Consider the following 13,474-nt stretch of genomic DNA (forward strand, 5'->3'; position numbering starts at 1 on the left):
ATTGTAGTTTTCTGAGGTACTTTCACACATAGATATGTTTAATAAAGGCCAGATGTCTCGTCCGTGCTGCCGTCCAATGGAATCGCACGGCCACACTGGCGGCCATCTTGGCATGGTCCGCTCATTCACCCATAACGGAGGCTGTGTCCGAAATCACCCACTCCCTCCCTACTCCCTACTCCCTATACAGTGATCACTATATAGTGCACTATATAGTGAGCACCTCAGCAAAGCATCATCTCGGACACTACTCGAGCTGTTAATTACGTCCCTCGCCAGCCGCGATTTGTGCTGCAGCAGCGTAGTACAAACACATCAAATTAACAGTTTGTTGCGTAGCTAAGAAATCAAATTAAATCAAGTTTATTGTCATTTTGCTGCACATACCAGATGAGAGAGCGTTTCTTCAGGATCCAGTAACTAAAAGCAATTTAAATAAAGTGGTGCTGTGTGTCCAAATCACAACCGAGCATCGCAATTTAGGTGACGTTCACTGTCTGGGTAAAATAAAATTTAACAAAACAAACAGGAATTTTTCTGCGCTCTCGTTCATCTCCATTTCCATTTCCTTTCACGCAATGCATGACGGTCCATATTGCTCGGCTAGTGACCATCGGCTGTACACTACTTTTCACGGTGCATCGTGGGATATTTTGAGTGCACTATATAGGGTGCATCATGTGTAACGTAACATTCGGACACCCCTACAAAATGGCATGCACCCTTTATAGTGCACTATGGAGGGCATAGGGAGTGATTTCGGACACAGCCATTGTGTTGTAGTGGTGCATGGACTTTTTAAATAACCATAAATTGCTCAATTTTCTACTGATTTTCAAACAGTTTGGTTTATTACAAACGCTTATGGATAATTATGTTACGCTCTCAAGGCCAGCAACTATTTGTATTTTAATTATTTAGTATTTTATTTATATTTTTGTAATTTGAATTGTAGCCATGTTCATAAAGTTTGTAAGACACCAAACTGTTTGTAAAGCTTTCAGCGAGATAAGAGTATTTACGTTAGCGGAGATCACTCACCTTCCTTCACGTGCCACAGGTTCCACTGGAGAGCTACCCCGTGGCAAGATGGCCGAAGGGGGACCTCGTCCGAAACGCCGCCTTAAGACATCTGGGCTTTATTATACATATCTATGCTTTCACATGCTGGCACTGGAGTGATTTGATTTTTAAAAATTTTTCAATGAAGTTCTAATGCCTTGCTTGTTCTGTGTGTTGTTCTCAGCTGCTCCTTGTTTTGGTTTGTTCTGTTAAATGTCTGTTTCAGTCTATATCCAGTGATTTCACGAAGATGAGAATCCTGTCAGGAACAATGAGAATAGTAAGAACCACAGGTAATACTTTATCCTCACCTCCCCTTCTGATGTTAATCCTATCCGACAGGGATGCTGGATCATTTTTAGCGGGTTGTTCAACATTCAGAACCGTTGCCTGCAGTGTTGAGACCACAGAATCTGTAGGTTGAAGACAAAAAAGAAAGAAATAAAAGAAAGAAGACAGAAAATATACGACGCATTTTTTTCCCCCATTAAAAAAAAAAAAAACTGTACTAAACACTTTGTATAATTCAAACCCTGCAACAAGCACTAACTTTTTGAAATGTGGCTCGATTGTGGATTTTTAGATAAACAGTCGACCAAAACTGTTTAGACGGAGCACAATCGCAGCTGTCATAGAGAAAATGAGCTTCACTCACTGAGATGTTTCTACGCAGCGGATCCTCTTCCTTCTTGTGTCCGTGTAAATGCATGCCACATCGTAAACCCATGAATTTTCAGGCATGTGTGTGCCATGTGTGTGTGTGTATATATACAAGCTCTGCATGTGATAACATTCTCTCATTTCTCTTGGTGGAAATATTTATGCTAAGTCCTCATTTGAGCATGCAGTTCAAACAGACAAGGTCCGGTGTTCTTTCCCCTTTTTCCAGACACAGTCAGCCTCTGGGGGACCTTCCCATACAACACGAAGCATTGTGAACATGATCCCCCTCCCCTCCCCTCCACGCTGCCTCAATATACGTGTGTTTATACCAAGACCTGATATCCATTTTCCATCGTGCCTATAGCTCCGAGGTATTTATTTTTAGCAAGCAAGGAACAGTTTCAAGGGAGCTGTGATATGTAAATAGTTGTGATCCATCACAGGTGTGCCATCGCCCACTGAGAGGAGGCCGGGTCTGATGTTTAAAGAGACGAAGATGAAAAGGATTCAGTCAATTTGACAGCGGTCTGTGCACACGGGTGTTTATGGATACTAATTTCACCGGCTACTCAAAGCACTGTATGACAGCTGGATTGTTAGTTAAACTCCAGATTTCTGGTGTAAATATTTCGAGTCATTCAACACCAGACTGATTGTGTTCATTTTAATTTGATCACTGTGCGACTGCACGCCTAGTTTTGTCGCATAAAGTTCAAGAAAATGTTACTCACTCCGTTCAAACATCCCAGATTCTCTGAGTTATTTGTGCTGCACCAAATGTTTTCTGTTCGTAGCCAATCGCATGATGATGTGAAACATGAAAGATGTTTCTTTGTCATGCTTTTAGCCACTTTTAGCTTGTTGTTGGGGTTTTCTGTTACCTCACTATGCTGTCATTGACCCTCAATCCAGTCAGCTGTTTGTTGTGAAAAAGCTCTGAAAGAACACATTGGGGACAAGAGTAGTACACGAACATATCGGTTAACTTAGTTGAGAATCTGGAAGCAAAGGCTGTGGAGAGAATAAACAGCCTAAGAAGGATGTAAAATCTTCATGGCCAGAGACAGGGCTCTAAATAAAAGCAAATGTTGTCCATTGTTTGCTTCTGTAACATGTGCAACACAGACGAAAGAGGAAATGTGGCAGTTGCAGCGTTACTGTCTTAACTCACGTGAACATAGATCCACTAGCACAGCTTTAAGTTATGAGAAGCATTCTGTAGAGTTGAAAGTAGTTTCTCAAGGTGTGCACAAAGCATCAAGGATAAATGACTCCAATACAGATAGCCAGGCGGACAGGAGCACTTCAGAGATGTTAATGCAATGCAAAACACTTTGAGGACAAAGGCAGCAGGTCCAGACAGAAGTAGATGAGAATCCAACAGGAAAGAAGCAGATAAAGTACAAGCAGACAGGAGGGCGGAGACAGATTCAGGTTCAGGTAAAAAAGCAACAGCTGACAGGAAGCAAGTGGAAATGGCTGTGGAAATTGGAGGAAGTGTGACTGTGGAATAACTGTGGACGTGGGAGCAGTTACTGGGACTCGTGAGAAAGTCTGAGGCCCCCTGGTGGTCGGGAGGAGAATGGGAGGGACTGGAGAGCTCTGTTTCACTTTCAGTTCATCATTTTCAGCCCCTTTGTCTGGATTCCTTTTGCATCACATTTGGGTTCCTGTTTAACATCATTTTTCAACATGGAGGGTGGACCTAAAAAAAAAACCTGTGAACATCAGAAAGAGGAGCATGAGCCTGTAGCCAAATGCTCTCTGCAGGCCTTGTCCTGCTTTTCAGGGAGCAAGTAGTCTTCCTCGTCATGAGTTAATGTTGGGAAACTGTGTATTTTAACCCAAATTTTTAAAGAAAAAACACACACCAAGTTACAAAATAAAACAAAAGCATGTGAAAATCTAAAGGTCTAACATGGGAAGCAATCCAGTCTCCTGAGTGAAAGTCCCGCGACTTTAACAACCTCTCCAGCATTCTTATGAGGCTCTTTTAAGCTGCAAAAGTCCATCAGAGTAAAACATCGACCCTGGTGTCACTGATGCCTCGAGAACGAAAACAGATTGAGCGTTATACAGAAACACAAAAGCCTGGAGGAGTCACAAAAAGCAAAAAAGGCAGAAATAAGCAAGCCTGAGGCAATTAGTGGGATACTTTGAGGCCTCCCAATTGTGCAGAAACCATCAAAATAAAACTTCTGCTTAATCAGACTTTAAGATTTTACTTTGTTAAATCCATATTTACATCAGGAAGCAAGACACCACATGATGAAAAATATTCTGTGCATCATCGTTGCACCGGTGTGTGCTCGTATAGATAGATAAAGCACTGCCTCATCGTACTAACAGGGGTCAAAAATGGAGCTAAACATTTGTTTTCAGGATCAGAACCTCAGTCCTTCACCTTCCCGTCATACCACAAGACTGTATAGAAATACATCAATGACAGGACCATGGCGTGGGCTCACAGCGGGGTGCAGCTACAGCTCCTTTGTGCCGGGTTTAGAAGATGTAAGGGGTCATGATGATAAAGAAGAAAACACTGGGTCAAGAAAGCTTTTAACAAATGTGGCTGCATTTATTACACAGACTACAACAACAACATAAAAAAGCAACCCCATCACGCTGAGCAGTGGTGTGCACATGAGAGAGATGATATCATCCGTGGTCAGACAATGGAGGTGTCTCTTCTTGTTGTGGACCGGTGCCATCTTCAACTTGACTCAGTGTAGAGACTTTGAGACTTTCCAGTTCTTGTCAAAAGTGATTCTCTCAACTCAAGTGTTTCCATCAGAAGGAAGCATCTCGTCTCCGAACATGCAAACAACGGACTCTCCTCTTGTGGGGGGGGTGCGGCTGAGGGCCATGCTGGAGGCTCATGCGGACATTTGGAGAGCAGAGCTCCCCGTTGGACCTGGACCGAGGCGTGCTCTAGATGTAGCTCAGTGGATGAAAGTAACAAAATGTCCCAGAGGCCTCCCTCTGATCCACAGCACTCATTCTTTCCTTAATGCTGTGATTAGACCTCAGCGCTGCAGTGCTGACTGAATGCCAGCTCTTTCCTCCCTCTAGGTCTCCGCTCAGAAACTACGGCCAAGTCGCTGCCAATAAAATAAAACACACTATCTTTGTTGTTTCACAAACAAGAACAATCTGTACTCGCTCGTCTGATATTTTCGGCTAATTCATCTGATTATTTATTGAAGAGATGTTTATCTTATGCGAGTATAGAATGACAAAGTGATCTTTCGCTTTGGTTATTTCACTAATGACGGTGTCTTATTGGAAGTCGTTGTTTATGTCAGGGTGAAAGGACTCTTCTATTATTGTGACTATTGTATTACATACAGCTACGGTTATTCATCTTTGATCTGTAGTGATTGCAGACCTGCCCCAGCTACAACGATGTCAGTTTATTTTACCCCATCAGAAAATAAACAATGAAAGAATTATTATCCAGATTTACTCTCATGATTACTCCATCTGCCAGGAATGTTATGTGTTTTTAAAAGAAAAAAATCATCACATTTATAAAGCAGGAAGAGCTAACATATGGCAGAAAACACTACGTGAACTTTGTCCAACTCTGATACAAAAGCATCAGTAGAGCTTCTTTTCTTGTTTTTTTTTCTGAACTATATCGAAAGCAAGAGATGACGGTGCTGAGCTGTGAAGAGGAGAGGACAGGGAAGCAGGCAGGGAGAAGGGGGGGATGGTATAGGGACTCGCTTTGGAGGAAATCTGGAACCTATAAACTTGGGCAACTTCTAGGACAAGAAGCAAAAACGTTACAACGGTTCGATCTGGTTGGCTGTTGGACGCACTTTTGTCTCCGCCTCTTCCCCTTCGATCGGACCAATCGCTCCGGTTTCACTCTTCCTGTTGTCTTAGGCTCAGCTGTCCAAAAAAATGGTCTCGAACCAATCGGTGAGTCAGATGGGTGGGCAGCCGAACGCTTCACGGTCCCCTCCCTTTAAAAAGTCCGATCCAGGTTGCTCTCGTCTCACACGCTGCTACAGAGGCGGGCCATGAGAGCAGCCCATTTTGCCACTGCAGTGTACTCTCACAGAGGCTGGGGAAAAGATCTTTGACAGGCTTCCACATGTGTGAACGAAGAAGGACGATCCAAAACTGAGTGCCGATTACTCGTCCATTCTGACCTGGCATGTTTGGAAAGTGGGTTGAAGAAGAAGAAGAAGAAGAACGCAGGTCAGAGAAACTCACAACGTAGCGGAGGGGAGTTCCTGAAGACGAACACAAGAGAGCAAAACTGTCCGAGAAAAGCAAAGGAGGGGGAGAGTGGAGAGAGAGAGACGCACCGGAGGAAACTGGAGAAATTCAGAAGAGCGAAGTCACGTAAAAGAGGAGAGAAGACAGAAGAAAAACGTGGCCAAGCATGAGAGAGGAGGAGCAGTGTAATGATGACCACCCTGAGGGAGGGGTGCTTTCCAGCGAGGAGAACACTGCGAGACCGCTTTCCAACGCCTGCCCCGTCGTCGTTGCAACACCGGGGGTCACCGGGCGCAAACGGCAGATGGGGTCGCACATGGAGGACCACCTCACCACGGTCACTCCCACCACATCGGCAGACGACGGCAAGGTCAAGCCGGGAGACGACATCCAGATCTACACGCCCGCCGGACCCAAAAAACTCAAGAGGAGCCCTCCGCATCGACCACCTTCCTCCAGCCCGTCCCTTTCTCCCGTGCCGGGTCCGAGTCCCGGAGGTCTTTCGGCCCTCGAGGACCCGCACGCCCAGCGGGTCATCGCCAACATCCGGGAGCGACAGCGGACACAATCTCTGAATGAAGCGTTCGCCTCATTGCGCAAGATCATCCCGACGCTTCCCTCTGACAAACTGAGCAAGATCCAGACCCTGAAGTTGGCATCGCGCTACATTGACTTTTTGTACCAGGTCTTACAGAGCGACGAGATGGACTCTAAGCTTGCTGGATGTAACTACTTGGCTCACGAGAGACTGAGCTATGCCTTCTCTGTTTGGAGGATGGAGGGAGCCTGGTCCACCATGTCTGCTGGTCACTAGCCTATAAAAACACATGATGAATGTCTCATGACAAGCAAAAATTCTGAACTGTGCCTGCTCATCAGATGACTATTTAGCATCCCAACTTAGAAGGTGTGCTTTCTGTAATTGAAAAGACACTTGATCAGACTTTAATTGTTTTGTGCGAGCATTTGGATGGAACACATTTTTTAAGCCACTGCTGCCTTATGAAAGATGAAGTTTTCATTGTTTACAGGCCACATATCAGATGTCATGGTGCCAATGGTGGGGTCTAAAGTGTGCACGCCAAGTATGACGGCTGCCTTTTAAAAGACGTTTCTTGGACTTTTTAATATATTATATATTTGTTTACAAAGATCCCGGTGGAGGACAGGACAGCTGGTCTTTTTTCAACATTTGTTCACAGCTAAGGACTAAACTTTGCCTCCACATGACAGCAAGACTCACTCTGCCGGAGCCCTCTGACCTCTCAGCTTCTGAAACTCGACACCTGGTTTCGTCCTCATCGTCGCCCCTTGATTTTGCCACCTTAGCCAAGATCAGTCCCGCTCTCATCAATGCCATCGTCGTCATCATAGGTATGCATACTGTGAGTCATATTTCTGAGTGTACAACATTTTGCATAATGCACAGCAACTATAGCATGTGAAGGAAGGATTAGAAGAAAGTCAGAACTGGAAAGACTAAATTGGATACGTCAAGAGATATTGGACCTTTGACTTTTGTGTACTCTTTCATCTTCCACTTTTCCAAGACTCTGACATTTTATGAATCCCTGACCACCTCTGAACCTAAGTAACAGTGGAAAAAGTAGCTGCGGCAGCCGTCATCCTGCCCCAAGTTTCTCCCTTTTTATACCAAAAAAAAAAAAATAAAAAAAAAGAACCAAGCCCCTTTGTTTCTTCCAGTGCCAAAAAAACTCTCGAGAAATTCTTTCCTCTCGTTCTGGCCCAGTTTTGCTTGCGTTTGCACGAAACGGCGATACAGCTACAGCGAGCTGACGAGGAGGCGTAATGAAAACAAACGGTCTCTAAAAGCCATGAATCATGCGTGTCACCATCAAAGGGGAGGCTGTTGTGGCTCCCCGCTGGGCTCTCATAAACCGCTGGGAGTGATGGAGGAGGTGAGAGCTGATTTATACACACAAATGTGCACATATGAATAGGTGTAGCTGTGCACATGCAGCCCAGCGCTGACTTTGGGTATTGTGTTTTTAAAAACAACCTGAACTCTACTTTTTGTTGAATCAACATCATTTCCAAATTATATACTATTCCCTTGGATTATTGTCACTCAGGTTTTTTTTTTTACATGAGAACCGAAGCAAACAAACATCACCTGCACGGTTCAGCTTTCATTCCACGTAAACAGCTAAACCTCCGGAGAGACCGAGATTGACAAGCTGTTTGGTTTCATTAGATATCCGTGACGGACCGTTTCTTCCCTCGTTGCCAAAATGCACGAATACCAGCAACCTATCATTAGAGCGTCCCAGGGAGGTAGCTAATGTTTCCAGCTCCTATGAAGACTCGTGAACGTCTTTCGCCGAGCCCCGCAGTCAGCACAGTGTGGTCTCAGAAGGCTAGAACTCCGCTGACATATTAGAAGACACTTGACATTTAGAAAGAATTCAGTTTAGGGCCAGAAGAGAGGGAAAAAAGAAAGCAGCCCATGTGCATTTTGTATATAAAATGAGTGGAGAATCAGATTGAGATTTCGAGTGCATCATGCAGTATTATTGCATTCAGTTCTATTCTCACTTTTTGGATGCATCCTAGAAGGTTATGTATTAAAGATGCGGCATTTATTTCACCTCCTGTGGCATCTTAGGAATTAAATCTTGCCAGTGATCATACGTTTAAATGTGACCAGTGTGATTCTAGGTGATCATTGCAGTAACGTGTCTGCCTTGTTTGTTTGTCTTTCCAGCTGCTGAATAAAGTGACTGATCTTCCAGGTGCATCTCTGCTCCTTGCTGCAAATGGAAACCTTTAGGTACCTCACTTTTTGGATAAAAGTGCCACATAAGAAGTTTTTTTTTAAGAAGGCATGTTGGTCAGGCTGCAGACTCAAACTCAACCAAACCAACAAAAGAGCCGCCATTTATCGAGAACAAGCTGTTAATGCAGGTCAAGTTGGAACACTAGTTTGTTTCCATACTATTTTCCCTGGATTTTATTTGAAGGTAATTTGTATTATACCTCTGTTAAAGCGAGATTCATTGTTGGAAAGAGATTCGTGTGGTAGTCTCTTGTACAGTTTACAGCCAGCTTTTGCTTTTTTTTTTTTATGAGCAATTACTTGAACTATATGATGCTTTAGAAGGAGGAGTGGCACTGATGACTGAACACGACGGGCAGACAGAGTTACACGTCGTGATGCCGCTTACAATCTTCAAAAATAAAAGTATCTCCAAACGTTCTTGTTGTCTTCGCTAAAACTGGATGATGAACGGTGTAAAGATTTATATTGCCTCCACGCCCTCTTTGTCTCCTCTCCCTCTTGTTAAACTGTCTCTCTCTGTTTTCCCTTCCTCCCTCCTTCCCCCGGTCGTTTTTTTTTTTTTTTTTTTAACGAGGTCTGTGTGCCTTTGCCTGGTCAGTCAGGAACAGTTAATTCCTCCAAAAAGAACATGTTAATGTGCAATTAAGGGCTCCGGGGATATTTATAGCCTGTTTGGACCTAAATTATAAGTTATAGCTTTATCCTTGGCCATGAGGTTTACTGCTCTGTACCCTGATACTTCAGCATGAGCTAAATCATTAAAGCTTTGACACAACAAGGTGGGAATAAACTTTGAAAAAAGAAAAGAAATGTGACAAAACTAAACTGCTCATTAATTGTACTTTTACTTTGGTAAACCACTGATGATGTTAAAGTGTTAAATGGTAAACTGAGCTACTAATTAAGAAATTCTGAAAATGACCACAACTAAAGAATTAAAATAACTCAATGCAGAAAAATGTCATATTTCGTGTTATTGATTCCTGGTGCCATCATGTGTAAGCAGTCGTAGGTGGTTACAGAGGTAAAATAAAACTTTCAAAGAAACAGAATCATATTTAGGTTGTTGTTGTTTTTTTTTTAAATGAAATGATTAACAAAGCAGTTAGCAATTAAATTTCTCCATATGTTTTGCATGCAAGGAAATACAATAAAAATGTAAAGCAGTGGAGCAGACAGTACGATATTTGTGTCTGAAAGTTAGTGAGGTAGCATGAAATATAAATGTTCAAGTAAAGTACAAGTATTTCAAGATTGCATGTAATTCAAGTACAATAATCACACTGGTCATATGTTGTGATGCCAAACAATGCGAAAGAAACACACTTAGCAATGAATCCATTATTGTATGTTCTATTTTAGGACCATATTTGTAGGAATAACAATATACTCATCTGTGTGTTGACGTACTATATGCAGCTCCCGGGTCCTTTTAAATCAACAGCGTCCTTGAAGATAAACTAGCAATAACCTAAAATAGGGTTTCTCACAGATTGTAATTTTAACAGCAAACAAATGATTTCCACACTGACAAAGCCAAAGTATCATTGCAATTACGTTCAGTGCTTATGTGTAATTTTACATACATCATATATAATATTCATTCCTTTCCAGGGACGGGAAAAGTACTCACATTCGTTACTTAAGTAGAAGTAGAGACACTCGTGTAAAACTAGGCTCTGGTAGAAGTAGACGTACTGATTCAACTCCTCAAGTAAAAGTTTAAAAAAAAGTACAGGTTCAGAAATTTACTTAAGTACAAAAGTAAAAATGAATTTTTAGTTTCAATGACACACAACGCCTCTTTTGATAACTCAGCAAGATGAAGAAAGTTTTAAGCACACAAAATAGGATTGTTTTCATCCTTTAAGAACCTGCACAGCGCTGGTACAGAGACAAACGTCACCGGACAGTTTTCTATTTCATTATAAACATTAAACATTATAATTAACATGGAAACACTCATCTCTTAGAGGCTACCAAAATCTTTTATTAAGCCTAAAAGTAAAAAGTCATCAGAAAAATTAATACTCAAGTAAAGTACAGATACCTGCAAAATCTACTTAAGTACAGTAATGAAGTATTTGTACTTTGTTACTTCCCTCCTCTGTTCCTTTCTCTGAAACTCTGCAGAAAGCTTTGAGAAGTGGAAGTTTTCAGTAAATATGCAGCCAGATGTTTCTGGTTGAACTTTTGTTGAGGTTAAATTTGGGGGGATTGTAATGTAATTTACAGGATTAAATAAGCAGGATAACGCTACAAGTTGTCCCGACTTAACTGAATCAATAAAACTAACGAGGGAGAGAGGTAGATGGTCATCAATCTGCACACAGATATCTCATCAGGCACGAGGTGGAAGCACCAATGTCTGCCGTTTAGCTGTGAAGGCTGATAAACAAGGTTGTAAATGTGCTGAAGTACAGCTCAAAGTTTCGCTGCCAACATTCTTTGCCCCCCCAATATGTTCCATACAGTATTGTTATGGAGCAATCAGCTTTTCTCTCTGCCTCTGTGCCATCAAACCTCCATGTTGGAGGGGTCGCACAAGGTTGCTTAACATCTGCTCGTTGTTAAAGTGCAGTTTTGCGTCGCACACCTAAAGACGTCCCGTACATGCGATTTTATCAGGGAGGCAGATGAGCTCCACCGATCGCTGTACAGATTTCATAGCTGAGATCGATGCCACACCGGAGTCAGAACGATCACTGTGAAGTCTAGACGTTCACGCACATGAATGTACATACAGCCACGAATATGATGAAGCAAAAATCCTAAAACATTACATAAATAACACACAAATAAAAATTGTTTGCTTTTGGCTCCATTTTTGAAGATTTTCAGTTAAGTGCAACATGTATGTGTTGCTGCGTGATTTAAGATAAGATAAGATAAGCCTTTATCTCGCAGTGGAGAAATTCACATCGTTGACAGCAGCTTTACGCATAGAGGTACACACATACTACACAGAAAAATGTACATATAAATATAAATATAAGAAATAGTGCAACAAGTATAAAAGTACACGTATAAGGAGAATAGTGCAAATGGAATATGAGAATGATTTTGCTACGTATCTGCTGCTGAAGCCTAAGCAGCTAGAATGGATTAGCACATTAGTTGCTACAATGGCCAAGATGATGATTTTCATACATAAATATGGCTGAGTGGTACAATTGAAAATGTACATCACAGGTGTGTTAGCATCATCAATGACAGATGTTAGCGGTTAAACTCTGATATACCTGCTCTGCAACAGCACTCCAGAATCCTGCCTCAGTATTTGCTTTCAGGCAATTACCTATAAACAGTGTCATCTGACCGGTTGCATCATCATAATCTCATGGAGGATTTGGAACATACCTGCTGAGGTCACAAATCAAGCATTAGAGCCCACCCTGTATCATCATGTAGCTGAAGCTTTGCAGCGGTTCTGCCGGCTGTCAGCTGCTCCGGTGACTTGGACTCAGTCGTTGTGTTTCCACCAGGGAGCAGGTGATCCGTGACAGTTCTTAAACCGGTGACTTCAGCTTGTCAGGGCCGAGCACTGGTCCAGATTTGCTGCTCCAGTCTTTCACTGTCAAGTGGATCTAACTGCTGAGCAGTGCTCAGGTCTTCCCCACTTGCTGGATGCACCTCGTCAGACTTTGGCTGGATTTCACTCAAACACACTTTTGGAACTCTTGCCATTGAGTCGCAGGTGAAAAAACCTTTAAACAAAACAGCCAATGTTCAGCGCACATAATCAAAATGCACCAGTCAGACCAAGTATTCATCACAATCTATAATATTCTACAAATCAAACATTTAAATACACATATATCTTACCGACTGCATCTGTGAGGTGAAAAAAAGTCCTGAGATTTCGAAAAGTGGTGCAAGTGTTTCTCCCAGAGCAGAGGGTTAAGCTGCTTTCTGCTGCACTGAAAGAGTGTCTGCACCTAAAGGCCCAGCTGCTCCGTTCATCAGCTGATCGCTCTCACCTGCTGCACTCTTACTGCTACACAAGTCTCTGGCAGGGACGGGTTTGTCGGAACAATATGACCAAACAGCTGGCTTGCAAGTCCAGGCTGAGGACCCCCGAACAATCACCGATCTACCTCAAACTCAATAATAATAATAATTGATCAGATTTATATCGCGCTTTTCTAGACACTCAAAGATGCTTTACACTGTCAATTATTCATTCACACACATTCATTCTGGTGGTGGTAGCTACGATTGTAGCCACAGCTGCCCTGGGGCAGACTGACAGAGGCATGGCTGCCATTCTGCCCCTCCGACCACCACCTCAAACAATCCATTCATACGCATTCACACCAGGCAAGGTGGGTGAAGCGTCTTGCCCAAGGACACAACGATCATGAAACAGGTTACAGGGTGGAAACTTAACACTACACTCTACCAAGTCCCCAGTGATACACCTGCTAAGTTTAAGGCAGGTCGGATTTATGGTTGTTGAGATATACGGACAACAGACACACACACACACACACACAGATCACCTGAGTTAGGTATTAAATCAATGCAAAGCTACCTTCATTGCTGTGTAGCTAACATTATGCCATTCAGACCTATAGCATTGTCACATGGTCATTATACAATTATATGTATATGACAGAGACACATTGAGTGTTTATGTCGTGTGTCTGTGTGTATAAATTATACGCAAACGACAGCTTTTGTATTATGGTGTTTGGAAATGGCGAGACAAAGATGGGC

General features: G+C 42.7%; 1 protein-coding gene across 2 annotated transcripts; it reads left to right on the plus strand.

The window, feature by feature from the left end:
• The first annotated feature begins 5,737 nt into the window (after positions 1-5,737).
• On the plus strand, positions 5,738-9,812 carry LOC103352822 (twist-related protein 2-like). Of its 2 annotated transcripts, none has more exons than XM_008275494.1 (2): positions 5,738-7,340; positions 8,681-9,812. In XM_008275494.1, the coding sequence occupies exon 1, from the start codon at positions 6,122-6,124 to the stop codon at positions 6,767-6,769; it is 648 nt and encodes a 215-aa protein (XP_008273716.1). In that variant the 5' UTR covers positions 5,738-6,121; the 3' UTR covers positions 6,770-7,340; positions 8,681-9,812. The 2 variants fall into 2 exon arrangements, with proteins under 2 accessions (XP_008273716.1, XP_008273715.1); XM_008275493.1 differs by having other exon boundaries at positions 5,738-7,329.
• The last annotated feature ends 3,662 nt before the right edge of the window (positions 9,813-13,474 follow it).

This window comes from Stegastes partitus, unplaced genomic scaffold (assembly GCF_000690725.1).
Source record: "Stegastes partitus isolate 25-593 unplaced genomic scaffold, Stegastes_partitus-1.0.2 Scaffold53, whole genome shotgun sequence".
NCBI classification, from domain to species: Eukaryota; Metazoa; Chordata; class Actinopteri; family Pomacentridae; genus Stegastes; species Stegastes partitus.